The 14,887-nt window shown below is 42.0% G+C and overlaps 1 protein-coding gene across 1 annotated transcript in view; it reads left to right on the forward strand.

The window, feature by feature from the left end:
• ALK (ALK receptor tyrosine kinase) overlaps positions 1-14,887 on the forward strand; it is a 737,626-nt gene that overhangs the window by 544,877 nt on the left and 177,862 nt on the right. Inside the window, exon 5 of the mRNA XM_006061052.4 lies at positions 7,815-7,942. Coding sequence (XP_006061114.3) covers positions 7,815-7,942 — 128 coding nt within the window. The remainder of the gene's footprint in view (positions 1-7,814; positions 7,943-14,887) is intronic.

Here is a 14,887-nt window from a genome sequence, read left to right on the forward strand (position 1 = left end):
GTAGCTGGCCAGAAGTCACAGTCAGTAAGAGGTAGGATTGAGATTATAAAATGGGAAGTCTGCCTCCAAGGTTTGTGCTCTTAATCAGTATACTTCTCCTGAAGGAAGGAAAGAAAAAAGGAAGGGAGGGAGTAAATGAGAAAGGAATTAAGGAAGGAAAGGAGGGAGGGAGAGAGGGAAGGAGATAAAATTAGAAGCTAAAGAGAGGCCAGGAAGAAGAGCCAAAAACCATTCAACTTTTTTCTTTGCTCAAGAGCATGACAGAAGAATTAGGGGAAAGGCAGCTTGGGAACATTTTCTTAGCCCCCACCTAGGGACAGCTGGGCCACCTTCCAGATCCCTGTCACCCACACAGCATCTCTGATAGAAACCAAAACTGCTTTCCGACCATCAATGCTAAGGTCTCTACCAAGTCCGCTGTGGCCCCATTGAGCCCATCCATGTCTCAGCACCTCACTGCTCCCACAGTTCCCTCCAGAAGAGCCAGAAGCCACCCTCAGCCTCAGAGCATCTCTTTCCACCACAGGCTGGTGGGAACCACATCCTGAATCAACTGGAAACCTAGTTTCCATCCAGCTCCAATTGTCTCCCGGGCGCACACATCTAACTTCTGGGAAATCTTGAAGGGCAAGGAATAACAAAGCCAGGGCTACTTGGGTAAAAGACCCCACACCACATACCAACTGTAATTATTATTACAGAAAATTAACTAGCAACAAAGGACTTTACAGTAAAATTTACATTGATCTGGCATTTTCTTCCCTGCTATCTCCCATAAAAATGCTTTAAACGCAGGCTGATTTAATGGAAACAATAAAAAATAGTGCTGAATGGTTTATATTTGCTGTAGAATTACTACAAAGTCTATTTTTAAAAAACCTTGAAAGTTATGTGTGCTTCTTTCCTTTAGGATAAGATTAGGGAGAGAAGTGCAATTGACTTTTTTTTTTTATTCGATCTAGATGAGCTGCCATAGGCTCAATCCCTTATTTCTAATGAACCTTCACACCTTCACACCCACATCCCGACACTTGTCAAAAGAGAGTCTTAGCAAGGGGATATGTGAAGGAATGTCAGCTGTGTGGCCTGAGCCTTGACAGTCTTATGCTCAGTAATAATAGTAATCATGTGACTAAGCTCCATGTGAAAAGGATGTGGCTGGTTGTCTAATTTGTGTGGTTTCCATCATCCTCAATTAATTCGTGAGCTTAGCTATCCTGGCAAGGGGGTAGTCACTACCTGAATGGCTTGGCACTTGTAGCCATTACAGAATGTGGGATGACCATATCTTTTAGCTTCGAATCCCTAGCTGTATTCATCAGAGCCAGAAATTGAAATAAAGGCCCAGGAAGACATGGTTTCTAACCTCAAGAAGCTTAAAAGGACAATTTAGGAAGGTGTTCGTAAAGACTATGGAGTCACATGACACTAGGTTTGAAACTCAACTAAAAGCAGAGCACAGAGTAGGCCCTCAATAAATGTTAACTGTTGTTGCTGATCACATTATTAGTGCAGTTATTAATATCATTAGAATTGTTGCCCTTGTTAGTATTCATTAACAAGGTTCAAAGCTGACCTGGGTTCTAGAGTGTGTTCATGCATGAGGTGGGACCTCTCCTGGTTGAGCACTCAGGTCCCCTCCATGTCTCAGTTACTATAACTCTGATTCCTTCTTTGGGTTCTAGGTCCTTGCACAAAAGCTAGTTTGATGGTTTTCCATGGCCCTGCCCCTTTAAAGATGGGGCCAACATGTGGGCAAAGGGGGAGCCAAGAACTATACAGTGAAAAAATCCCAAACGTCCTTCAACCCCCCCAAATTTCCCAGTCTTTAGGTTCTTCCTAAGGGAAGAGGTATCATTACCACTTGAATGGATGAGAGCTAACAATAATGAATTGACTTGAACTTTGAGATTAACTCAACTTCACTCCTATAGGGAAAGAGCAAATTAGCCAAGATGGCATGGTCAGGCTTTCTTGCCCCACGGCCTCTCACTCTTGCCCCATGTTTTGTAAATACTGATTATGTAACAGGTTAGACCACTTACAGCACTGCGCATGTGTGTCACAAGATAGCCTCTTGGTCACAGGCTAGTCTATGCAGTACACCTGTGTAAGTTTCACCATGAAAGCCCTGGCTGCTGCTGCATCAGGGCTACACTGGAGCAATATCATGGATATGCTATATGAGGTCATGCTATGGCTATGTTATGGCTATGTTATGGCTGCTGCTATGGCTGCTGTGTCAACCAGGGGAGAGGCTGTGTTGTGGCTGCCATGCCAGTCAGGAGAAAATAAATGTTTCTGCAGTTCCTGTGGCTCCTTGAGTTTCCTTCCAGCCTCTTAGCTCATGTCTTGCCTACCCTGGGTTCAGCGAACAGTACAAACTGCAATATAAATTTTGGCCAAGAATGTCAGAATCTTGTCTCATTTAACAGAAATCTGTTGGTACATTTGTTCTCTTATTCAACAAATGCTTGTTAAGTGTCTAAAATGTATCAGGCCCGGAAGACGCAATGATGAATGATCCATCACCCTGGCTATAAGGAGGTTGAGGTTGGGGAGAGTTGGGGAGTGTGGCAAGATACAGAGGACCTCATTCCTATAGAAATTAGTGAAAAACATTGACTCCCACCAGACAGAACCACCTGTTTTCTGTATACACAGTCTGTATGGGCTCTGCTTATGTACTCATGCCAGCCTCTTTTTCTACATCACCCTCTTCCCAATTCCTGCCCCTTCTTCACAACCCATCCTCAAGTTACACCTCTCCTGATCACCGGATTTAAGACATCACTTTGCTCTCTATGATTCAGCAGCACATACTGCCTGAGCTGCTCATTCAGCTCCTCTATACTGCTGTGGACTGTAAAGTTCAGTTCCTACTTTTACTCTTCCTCACCAGTCTGTAAGCTCCTTACGTACAAAACTACATTCTCAACTCTAAGGATCCTCAGAGCATTTAATATGTTATCTAGTGTACAATAATGCACCAATAAATACCTGAGAAATGGAATTCAATTCAACAAATCCTAACCAACATCTAGACATAAGGCATCTTTTCACATGCTACAGAAAGATGCAAAGCTAAATAGAGGATTTTACTCCGAAGTGAGATGGGGCCTTTAGAGAGTTCTGGGCAGAATATTGATCTGCTATCATGGTCCAATCATAACGTATTTGGTTGTAGGAGTTTTTCAACATAGTTTCTTTTTGTTCCAACATAATTTCTTTTAACTAAAAATTTTTCCTCATTTCAACAAAAGGTGGCTGCTATTCATATATTGCTAATGCCTTCCTTACCTTCTTTTATCTACTTTACTCTCCCTCTTGAATCTTATAAATGAATTGAGATGCAGATAGTTTCATGGCCCAGTGCCATTCTATGAAAAAAAGCTCTGGTCTTCTGTAAGAATAGCTCCCATTTATGGAGCCCCTGATAAGGATGTTTCTTGTGTACATCTTTTTCATAAATCCTCACAACAATCTAGAAAGCTAGGCATTATGACTTCCACCTTAAAAATAAGGAAATAGGAGGTGAGAGTAATTATATAATTTGCCTACGGTTGCTTAGTAGATCATGGAGCTGAGAAGTGAATGTAGGCCTCCTGATATTGAAGCAGCTAAAACCATCTCAAAAAGGTGTTCCATTGACCAGCATGTAGGTTTGATGGCTCACTTTTGTGAGCCAGCTCTACATCAACATCATGCCTATTGGAATATTACACAGCAGGAAGTAATACACATTCCTCCATCTTGTCAGGTGCCACCCGTGGCCCTCAAGTGCTGTCAAAAAATGCCCCTTCATTCTGGACTTAAAATAACTTTCTACCTTCTTCCTTTTGAGACATGCTGCCAACCCTTCAATCTCAGCAGCAGCTTGGCTCACATCAGTCTGCCGGTCTCCTTTAAACTTGGAGAGACTGACCTGGTATGAGGCAGTAGGAATCTTAGAGTTTCTGTTTCCACGTCATATCTTCTTATGACTTTTTTGCTTTTTTGTGTGCATTTTCTGACAAGGTATTTCACTGTCTGACTGGCCTGCTGCTGCTAAGTCGCTTCAGTCGTGTCCGACTCTGTGCGACCCCATAGACGGCAGCCCACCAGGCTCCCCCGTCCCTGGGATTCTCCAGGCAAGAACACTGGAGTGGGTTGCCATTTCCTTCTCCAATGCATGAAAGTGAAAAGTGAAAGTGAAGTCGCTCAGTCGTGTCCGACTCCTAGCGACCCCATGGACTGCAGCCCACCAGGCCCCTCCATCCATGGGATTTTCCAGGCAAGAGTACTGGAGTGGGGTGCCATTGCCTTCTCTGACTGGCCTGTCTATCCTCAAAACCCAGATTGGTGATTCTCTATAGCAATGCTAAGTCAACACATCCTTCTTTATCTCCGTGATTCTAGCAATATGAAATGTGACTGAATATACAGACTGATTCATGGGTCACATTGTCTCCTGTTCTTGCAGTTGTGGAGCAATAATATATTTGATTTTAATCTTTGTTCTTCAGATAACCAAATGGGTGACCTTGAACCGGTCTCTTCATTTCTCTGAGGGGGTGGAACTGAGTCTCTTTGGAGACATAAGTCTGGGTTATTTGACAACTCATTCTTCCACCTTCTGTAGAATATTATTGGCCCACTGAAGCTTTCAGGGTTTTGGTAAAGTGTTTTGTCACTAGGACTTGGGTGATCTGCTAGACAAGTATTGGTATCAGATCAGTATGAGACCTTGGAGAACTCTTAACATTTTGCTAATGAAGAAACTAAAACCCAAGTGGGTTCTGGGACTTATCATACCCCATGAAAGTCTAGGACCATAATCTGGGACTCAGTTCCCAACCCGATGGCCTTTGAATATACAGCTTCCAACCTCCAGGTCAGAAATGGACCTTGCTATTCACAAAGCAACCCTCCTGCCTTCTTCAGTGGACTCTGATTTATTATGATGCGGCCACTCAGCAAAAAATGTGTAGTCAGTTGTTTTCTCAGCAAATTTACACCAAGTTGGAGATACTTTCTGTGGTTGAGAATACAACTGATTAGAAAACATTTAAAATTTCAGGCATTTGGAGTAAAGTGCCTTGTTCAAAGCCATCAGGCAAACCGTGGGCAGAGCCAGAACTGGAAGTGAAGAGCTCCAGAGAGACAACTGGAAGATAATGGATGGTGACAAGCCATCCAGACCATGCTTCTGGCTTCCTGAGGTCCAGATGGACTCCCCACAGTGTCATGTTGATTGATTGAAGCACCAGTGCTGAGATGACTGCAAATCCCCAGCACGTGGATATAGCTGCACGTTTGTGTCTAGGAGGCTCTAAGTTAGAGCATCACCTCCCCCCTTGCAAGCACAAGTAGAGTTGCCACCAGCTAAAGAGGAAAATAGGACCCTAAGGAGCAAGTTTCATGACCATTGGGATGTCAGCCAAGAAAATGGAGGCAGAGAGAAAAGAGAGTGTGTGGTATTCCCCACCCCACCCCCGCCATAGGGTTTTTGCTATCTCTTAAACAAATCTGACCCTAGGTATAAGCTTGCCCTTTTTCAGTTCCAACTTCCCTGGTTATAAAATCATGTTTGGCAACTGCTCTGAAAGTTATTAAAGTTGCAGCAGTAAACTATAGGAGGCCAGAGAATTTCAGACAAAAGTTATTGCATCAGTAACTCAGAAACTAATTCCTAAAACTCTTGACACATGTATCCAGAGGGCTAGTGCCAATACAGAAATGGAAATCATCATCAAGGGCCACTGTGTACCTGGAATTAAAATCCATCATTCCTCAGAGCAGAGAGCTATGATTGTGGAAGAATATGAATAGTCATGCCTTTTCACCACCATCTTCCCTCAAAAATAGAGTCCTTTATTTTTCAGAAGAACAAGAAAAATTCTGCTCTTTTTGTCTCTTTTTCCTTAAGAACCCCTCATTTACATTTTCCTTTCAATTTTTCTTTTCTTTGACAGTTCCACATTTAAATGGAAAGGCCTCCTTTTCCTTATTCAATTGCGCTGGTTTTATTTTGGATAGAAATCCTGTTCGGTACAGTAACAGAGAACAAACTTCACAACAGCAATAGTCCCTTCTACAGCATCTATTGTGGGGAAACTTAATACACTTTTATCAAATGGCAGAGGCACTGGCTCCATTGCTCAGAATTAACTGCAAAAGAGCATAGAAAGGGAACAGCACTGCCTTCTTCATCCAGCAAACCTCATTGCATGCCCAGCAACATGGCAAGAACCAGAGACACACAATCCCCATCCAGGAACACCCCCCTGAAAGACCATAGACTGCTTTGAGTGATGCCTTCCTCACCAAAAGTTAATGAATGGAAAAGATTTGATGGGATCCCATGTCAACAAACAAATGGAGAAATGAGCCCTCTAATTCAGTGTTAGAGGACTGACAATATCCTCAGAGTTTTAAATGCATATGTGCTTTGACCCAGGTTCTAAGAATTCATCCTAAGATAAACTCGCAGGGCTAGCCTCAGCCTGATCATAAAGAGGAAAACCCAGGAGCAAGGCACAAATCTTTAAAATGCAGTCTTTGACCTGATCATGTAATGTATATTGATTGTTTTGTGACAAACCATTGAGGGAGCACGTGTGTGTATGACCTTATTTCTGTAAAACTGTAGCTATACCGCCGCTTACAGAGGTGTTTACTATGATAGTCTCTAGATGAGTTTCCAAGTGGCTTTTACTTTCCTTTACCAACTTTTCTGAATTTTTAATATTCTTATACTTGAAATTTGGGAGGGTGATTTACAATTTTTTTAAACAAAAAGCTAGTCTTTCCCTAAGTTCCTTAGCACTCGTACTACCATACCTAAGCCCAACCTAGTGGTAAGACAGTATGAAGCATTGTGATGAGTTAAGGTGAATCCACATGTCAAAATTCATCAAACTGTACACTTTGGATGTGCAATTTATTGTGCATTATACCTCAATAAAATTGTTTTTCTTTAAAAGGAAAGAAAATATGAAATAGTCCAGGTAATTTCCATTCTCCACACAAAGTTATCAAAATAATTATATATTTTAAAAAACCTGAATCAATGTTGGAAAGTAAATTTGATGTTGCAATCAGTGACAGGAGGCTATTCCAAGAGGTTAATAGCCTGAGTGAGGTGTAAAAATGTTCATTTAGCTTATTCTCTATTCTCTGGCTGTGTCAGTGTCCTTGATTATAGACAGATGCAGAGCTCACATTTGACCTGCTTCTGTCTTCTTCTGTTTGCACCTTTTTGCAGAGTCCACGTCAATCTTAGGTAGCTTTTACCCCAAAATACATGCTTCAATGCACTTTAATTTTCCTGCAGTCAATAAATAGCACTTGCTAGCTTCCCTTAAGTAACTATATAGCAAACCCAAGGATTCTGAGATTTGAGGATGAGATAAAATTCCCAAAACCAAGCATTCTTTCCAGAGATAATTATTAGTACACTGATAAATGCTTTGAAGACTATTCCTTCACTCTGCTGGCAGATTTTCTCAGGTGTACATATTTTTTCCTGTATGAAATAGTCCAAAGGTCTGGCGTTGCCTAAAAAGTAAGACAAAAGGCACATCAGTGGCCGCAGTAGGTTTAAGAATTGGGTCTCTGAGTTAGTTGGACAAGAAGGAAATAAATGTGTGTGTGTGTGTTGCTGTCAGTGACCATCCTCAGAACCACTTAGGGTTCCACCCACTTAGGATTCATACAGAATGGAGAACATGGGCCCTAAAGTCAGGGCAGGCATGGGACCTCTCTATAGGTTAGGTCTGCTTCTCATCACTGTTTTTCTGTGTTTTTCCCCCTCTGCTTTCCAATGCAACCAGTTGGACTGTGCTGCAGGGAAGAATTGGGCGCCCAGAGAACCCGTTCCGAGTGGCCCTGGAATATATCTCAAATGGAAACCGAAGCTTATCTGCAGTGGACTTCTTTGCCCTGAAGAACTGCAGTGAAGGTATCTGAATCTGGCTTTCCCCCTCCACTCCTTGGTAGCTTGTTGTCTTAAGTAGGTCAGTAATCTGCCACCATAATTAGCTGAAAATGTGCACACTTATAGAGAAGTGTCTCCAGTGTTTTGGGTCTGATTCTGAATATTGCCAAGTGGTTCACAGCCCAGCTGATCAATTTTCAAAGATTGAGTTATAATATTATATCTACTTAACTTAAAGCTATATCAAATAGAATATAGTCTTTGTTGGATAACACACTAGCTTAACGTCCCTGGAGTCCAAATGCTTTCAGCTATGGTTTTGTTTTGTTTTGTGGAAATTTTCAAATGTTTACAAATGAATAGAATAGTGCAACGGGCTCCCATATACCCTCAACCCGGTTTCAACAATTATCAACAGTCTGCCTTTTTTTTTTCCACATGTATCTCCATCCCACTAACTTGATAATGATTAGTACTTTACTTTTTTCCCCCCTGAGGTAAAATTTACAATTAAGTATTTTTAATGATTTGATTTAAGCTGTTATTAAGGGACAATGTGGGAAATGATTATATGTGAAAATTCTTGCTTATTTTGTAAAAATCATTAAGGCATGTGTCATTGAATTCCTTTTGCATAACTCCACATTGTGAATTTATTTCAAGGTTTATTACCAAGAGAAGACATCTCTCTCCTGAAGAGTAATTTGTCAATTTTTTTTTTCTTTTTGTCTTTGTTGCCAGGAAACTCTGAGCTAAATGCAATACTCAATCACTGTAAATTATATCTGTGTAGTTATTTGATAAACTTATTTTCCCTTTCCTCTACAGAGTTTTTGATCTTCTATTCCTATTTTCAAGATGATATTTTATATATATTTTTCATTAGACATTGCTCCAAGCGTGATTGGTATGCAGGAGAAGACTGATCATTGATATAGATATGAAGTTGATCTTACCTTGATTCTTCAGAAGACCTAGGGTCATCATTATAAATATCCTTTATTATTTTTCCACATGTAAAGGGTATATAAGATGGACTTGAATTGTACAAATCTTTAGGAAACAAGTTGCTTTCATAGCCACTATTCTCCTGCCATGCCCGCCTCTTCCTAGAGGTTCACTAACCTGTGCTATGGAACCTGTAGTCTGGAGGCCCAGGAATGAAGTATAGACAGAAAGGGAGTCTGTGGCACTCCCAGGCCTAACTTCTCCATTTAGAATGTTCATCAGCAACCATGAAGGCTCATAACACATAGCCATTGGTTGCATGTTGAGGCCCAGTTTTGAATATGAAGCTGAATACAAAAGGGACTCCTTTAGGTAGGGACCCTACTGACCACCCAGTTCCTTACCTTGCTGTTGCTCTTCATTCACTGCTGGCCTTGCAAGAACTTTCACAAAGTGGTTTTCTTTCTTTCTTTCTCTTTTAATCAAAACTGGTTTATGTGTCAGAAAAAGAAAAATCTATCATAACATGATAGATTGAACTTCAGTTCAAATTGAAAAGGTGCCTAGCCTGTGATGTGAGACACTGTACAAGAAACATATGGTTTGGGAGAAAGCCAGGAGCTTGTACAAATGATTCCACATTCACGAACTTAGGGATTTGTGAACGTCTCTGGACATCATCAGTCCTCACCGATGTCAAGGGTCCACGTACCGTCCAAAAGAGGTTATATGTTGAAATGGAGCCAGTTATCAGGAATGTGTCAGGAAGAAGGTATGAGTTCCCAGAATTGGCCTAATCTCATTTCAGCAGCATCAGAAGGGAATAAGAGGCTATAAAACCCCAAGTATTAGGCCCAGCACAAATACTCTTGCAAAAATTCTTTGCACCTTTGAAAGATCTCAACCAGTTGTGCCATTTTTCCTTCCTTACTCCTACAACTTCCTTTCACCTACAGTATTCTCCCTCTGTAGTTTATCTTGCATTTGCAGCAATCCATTGCACAGTTTACAAGATATGTTTCTTTTCTGCTTCTCTACCCTTACAAAACCAAGAGAGTTGACCTCTCTAACTTTCTCTAATGGTCCAGAAAGTGTTTCTTCTGGCAGGACACTCTCTTAAGGAGGAAGAAAAGAAATCTGTCTCTGATTCCTTAAGGAAAGTGGACCTGCCAAGAGACCCAGGAAGGTTCTCATGGCCCAGCTACCTTCCTTCAGAGGCTCCAAGTCCCAGAACAAATGGTTTTCATGGGGAAGCAGGTGTCCTCTGTGCTCCTTCTCAGGTTTGGAATCCTGTGGCCACCAAGAGGTATGAGAGGACCACTGTGGACCTGTGAGGCAGAGAACAGAGTGATCCCAGTGTTTCCTGAAAACTTCTAACTCTTTCTCCTATAATGGAACAAATTCAGGTGCACATCAGGTGGTGTGGACAAGTGGAAAACATAAGAAGTATCCTAAAGCTACCCTCATATATTTAAAGAGAAGGAGTTGTTTTGCAGGCATACCCAAGGCCTGTTTGATGTAGACAAACATCCGTGTTTTCTGAGATCATTACTTCAGTTAGGTCATGAAGGGGAGGAGCTAAGAGAAGTGGTACATTTGAAGGGGCTGATCAGGCTGATGACATGCTAGCCAGGGTTGTTAATAGGTTTGTGTGATATCTAGTCTACTTTCTACCTGGGTTCAATCCCTGGGTTGGGAAGACCTCCTGGAGAAGGAAATGGATACCCACTCCAGTATTCTTGTCTGGAGAATCCCATGGACAGAGGAGCCTGGTGGGCTATAGTCCATGGAATCACAAAGAATTGGACATGACTTTCACTTTCAGCTTTTCAGCCTGTAGGGTATCTGGTCTGCTTTCTATAGACTTCTACAACCCTTCCTTGTCCCACAAGAAAAGAAATGCCATTTTAACTGAACTGGAGATGGGGTCGTTGGGACAATTCTGCTCGCAAAAGAGAAGATATCTATCTGTGGGTGCCATGAAGGCAGAGGTCGTAACTCCCTCTGAATCCTAACACCTGTTATCATAGAATGTAACAGTTATTAGCTGATCAGTTAGTAAGCAATGAAAGCTCACATCTATGGAGCATTTAGCGTGTGCACAGGTAGAGTGCTGATCCCTTTACACGTGTTAGTTATCTCCTGTGAGCTTTATAATAACACTAAAAACTAGGTACTATTATCCTCATTTTACATACGGAGAAACTGAACCTCACAGATGTTTCTAAAGTTGCCATCATTGTACAGTTAGGGAAAGGTAGAGCCACACTCAATCCCAAATCAGTCTGATCACCAAGCCAGTATTTCTATCCATGACATCCTGCTGCCTTAATGGAATGTGTAGAGGCTGGAGTTTTATTTACCTTAGAATTATCTTTGACTCTTCCTCTTATCCCTACATCCGGATGATCAAGCCTTGGGCTCTAGGCTTGTGGCTGCCTCACATTCTATCTGTTGCTGTCTAGATGCTACTGTTACTGCTTCTCGAGTTTATCCTTCTGACTTCATTTCCTCAGCCACGTGCTTTATTCAGGCCTTCATATATGTATTCTGAGACTTTAGCAATAGCTAAATAGACTTCTAGCTATTAGACTAAATAGACTTCCAGCTAGTCTCCCTGATACCATTATCCATCCTTCACACATTGCCAGAAAAATCTCCTCCAAATTCCCTTTGCTTGCGGCATTTTCATGAGGTTCCAGTAACTTCTTATTGTCTACCACATCAGGAATATGAAGGTTGGGCTGGACCACTTTACTCAGAAGTGAAGACCACTTCACATCAGAAAAGTGATGGCTGCAGATCACCCAGCTGGTTGATGGTAGAGCTGGGATTAACATCAGGACCACCTTGACTCTGACCTTGGTACTTGCACCACTTCTCAATCCTGCCTGGGAAGCCACAGTTCCTCTGCCTGATTTCCACAGTCGTTTACAATCCAGCCCTTCTGTACCTGCCCAACATTATGCCCTCTGTTTCCCCACATCTCTCCTCTAGCAGACTGGTGTTCTCTACACTATGCCAATAATGCCTACTTGATCCCAGGCCTTATGTTTTGAACACTGATTCATCATTTAAGATCCAGCTTGGGGCCCAAACCCTCCAGAACATCACTCACAGCTAAAGAAATTATTCTTGGAAGACTTTGTTCTCTGCATCTAAATTTAGTAGCTATTTTATAATTATTTTGGGGCCCTAACGAGGTTCAGAACCTTGTCTTATATTGCTTTTATTTCTCCAGAGTACAGTTAACACCATGCTAAACATATAAGAAACACGATGTAAATATTTGTTGACTGATCAGCTAATCAATCAATTGATAAATGCTGCTCCTGCTTTTATAGCTTTGGGCTATTACCCTATTACTCCCAAAAGAAAGTAGCAGTGAGTGGAAATTACTTGGAAGAGGTTTTTCCCTCATCTTGAAAGAGTGGTGTGTGTATTCAATACCAAGGGTAGGGATATCAACCCTTACATGTCCAGGCTCCCAGGGAACCCTTAACCCTTTCATAATGACCTTTCTTCAGCAGACAATTAAAGCATAGGATTATGCAGTACACTCATTGGGACTCCTCAGGTTCAGAGGAACCTGCTGAAAAATATGTCAGAAGAGCAGGACTAGCATCTTGAAAAGGACTTGAAAATGGTCAGTGTGCTCATAAAATTACATATTGCAAACACCCACCTAGCACCTTCTATGTGCCTGGTCCTGTCCTATGCACATTCATATATTAACTCATTAATCCTTCCAGCAACACTGTGAGGTATGCATTATTATTATCATCACTAGGCACAGAAGTCACGTACCCAGAGTCTCACAGATGATATTGGAATGGAGGCCATCTGGCTCCAGCACCCATGCTGTTAGCTACCACACACTGGTGCTGCGTGTGGAAGCTCACTGCTGGTAAGGACCCCAGAAAGCATCTAATCTGCCTCCCTCACCGTGTGGAAACTGAATCACAAACACTCAAAAATTTACCTTGAACTTTAACACACTAAATTACTGATTAGCCCAATGTGCTTCCTACCTCCATCTCATGGTCGTCAAGTTCTCAGTTTTTCTAAGAAACCAATTCAGAATTTCCCTTTCCCTGCCCAGACCGGTCAAAGGCAGTTTAAGAGGACCACCACACCCTTATCAAGTAGTGGGTCCCCCATCCACGAAAATCAAGGATGTAAGCCTAAACACATTTTATTGCTTGTGACCATAGCTCTTTCATGAACCTACAAGAATCAGAACTGAGATTTCCCAGATCAGAGCCACATTCAGTTCACTAACAGACCTCTTCCCAAGAAGCACTCGTGGTCCCTTACTCTATCAAGACATTGTCATACACATTACTCCTAATCCATTCAAAGAGGGTGTCAGAATCCTCGTTCACACTATCCATGGTGCTGAGGGTGATTTCACTGACTTCTGTACTTCAGGAAGGGGGAGGAATCCGAGGAATACAATGCAGTCAGACCACTGCAGACACCTTAAAACACGTGTCCTGAAAGAGTGGGAGATGACAGCTATCTTAACCTCTCTGTGCCTAAAATGAGGACATGTAAACTAGATCCACAGTTTTCAAACATTTTTTAGAGGCTTAACTCTTAATTCAAACAAAGTCTTATATAAAAATCCAGTATATGAAATTACACAAGTACAGCTGCCCTAGAGGAAGTGACGGTGAGGAGCCCACCAGTTCCACAGTCTTTGACAAACCTTCCAAATGGGTTTTCATGAAGTACAGCTTGAGAGTTGCTGGGCAGTCTGATTTTTAACTCTCCTATTAACCCCAGCTTTTTGATCCTATTATACTGTACTTATTTAAAATGTAATAGCAAAACGGAATTACATTAACCAGACCTTCTTTAAATGATTAAGACTAAGCCCAAGGCTATTGTACTTTGAATATGGGCCATTTCCCCAGACAGACTTTTGTCACTGTGGGTCCTGGCCTTGAGATGCTAAGTATGGAGCTGGTATGATTGTTTCCAATAAAACACGCATGGCATCACCTGGCCCTCTCTCCCTTCTCTTTCTTCTTACTTTATCAAAGACAGTGATGGGCACTGGAGGATGTCCTCCTTAGACCAAGAGGGGACAAGATGAAATGAGAGAAGCTACACAAATAGATTCCAATATTTGGCCAGCCATGTGGAACCAATTAACCTTTAGAGTAAGATCCAAAATCCAGCTGGGTAAAATGAAGGATAACCTCATGGGCTCCTGGCAGCCTGGCCCAAACTGGGCATTTTCTGTTCCAAAAGCAAGCAGCACCCCAGCACCTTCCTTAGTCTGTGCTTGTATTAATAAAAGGAAATTACTGTGGAATGCTGTCTTCAGACTGCCAGCAAAAACCTCTCTGTGTAGCAAACTCATTCATCCAATCGTCTGTGCATTCACCCATTCATACGACAGGTATTTACTGAGCGGTACTAAACTAAATGCATAGTGACCCTGATATAAACTTGTTTCTGTCTTAAGATTGAGTTTTGATGTTATGGCTTTAAGATCTCTATTCTACTTGGGACAAATACTGCTCCCCAAAAGGCATCCCTGACTTATATTTAGTTTGCCCAAGGTATTGAATAGGTGCTCCATTTGTAGAGATGTCTTCCTCCAAACTAGTTACAATGCACCTTTCTCAGAAAGAACACAGAATGAACACTGAACCAGCAGTCAGGGAATTTAAGTCACGTTTCCACCTCTTCCTTGATGGCTCAGACAGTAAAGAACCTGCCTGCAATGCAGGAGAACCGGTTCAATCCCATGGTTGGGAAGGTCCCTTGGAAAAGGGAATGCAATCCACCCCACTATTCTTTCCTGGAGAATTCCATGAACCAAGGAGCCTGGCAGGCTACAGTCCATGGGGTTGCAAAGAGTCAGACACGATTGAGCAACTAACACTTTCGTTTCTTTCACTTCCACCTCTTTAGGCTTCCCAGGTGGCACTAGTGGTAAAGAATCCACCTGCCAAGCTTGAGAAACATTTTTGACCCCTGGGCTTCTCTGTCTTCTTTACTGTCTGG

The sequence above is a fragment of the Bubalus bubalis genome, chromosome 12 (assembly GCF_019923935.1).
Source record: "Bubalus bubalis isolate 160015118507 breed Murrah chromosome 12, NDDB_SH_1, whole genome shotgun sequence".
In the NCBI taxonomy this organism is placed as follows: domain Eukaryota; kingdom Metazoa; phylum Chordata; class Mammalia; order Artiodactyla; family Bovidae; genus Bubalus; species Bubalus bubalis.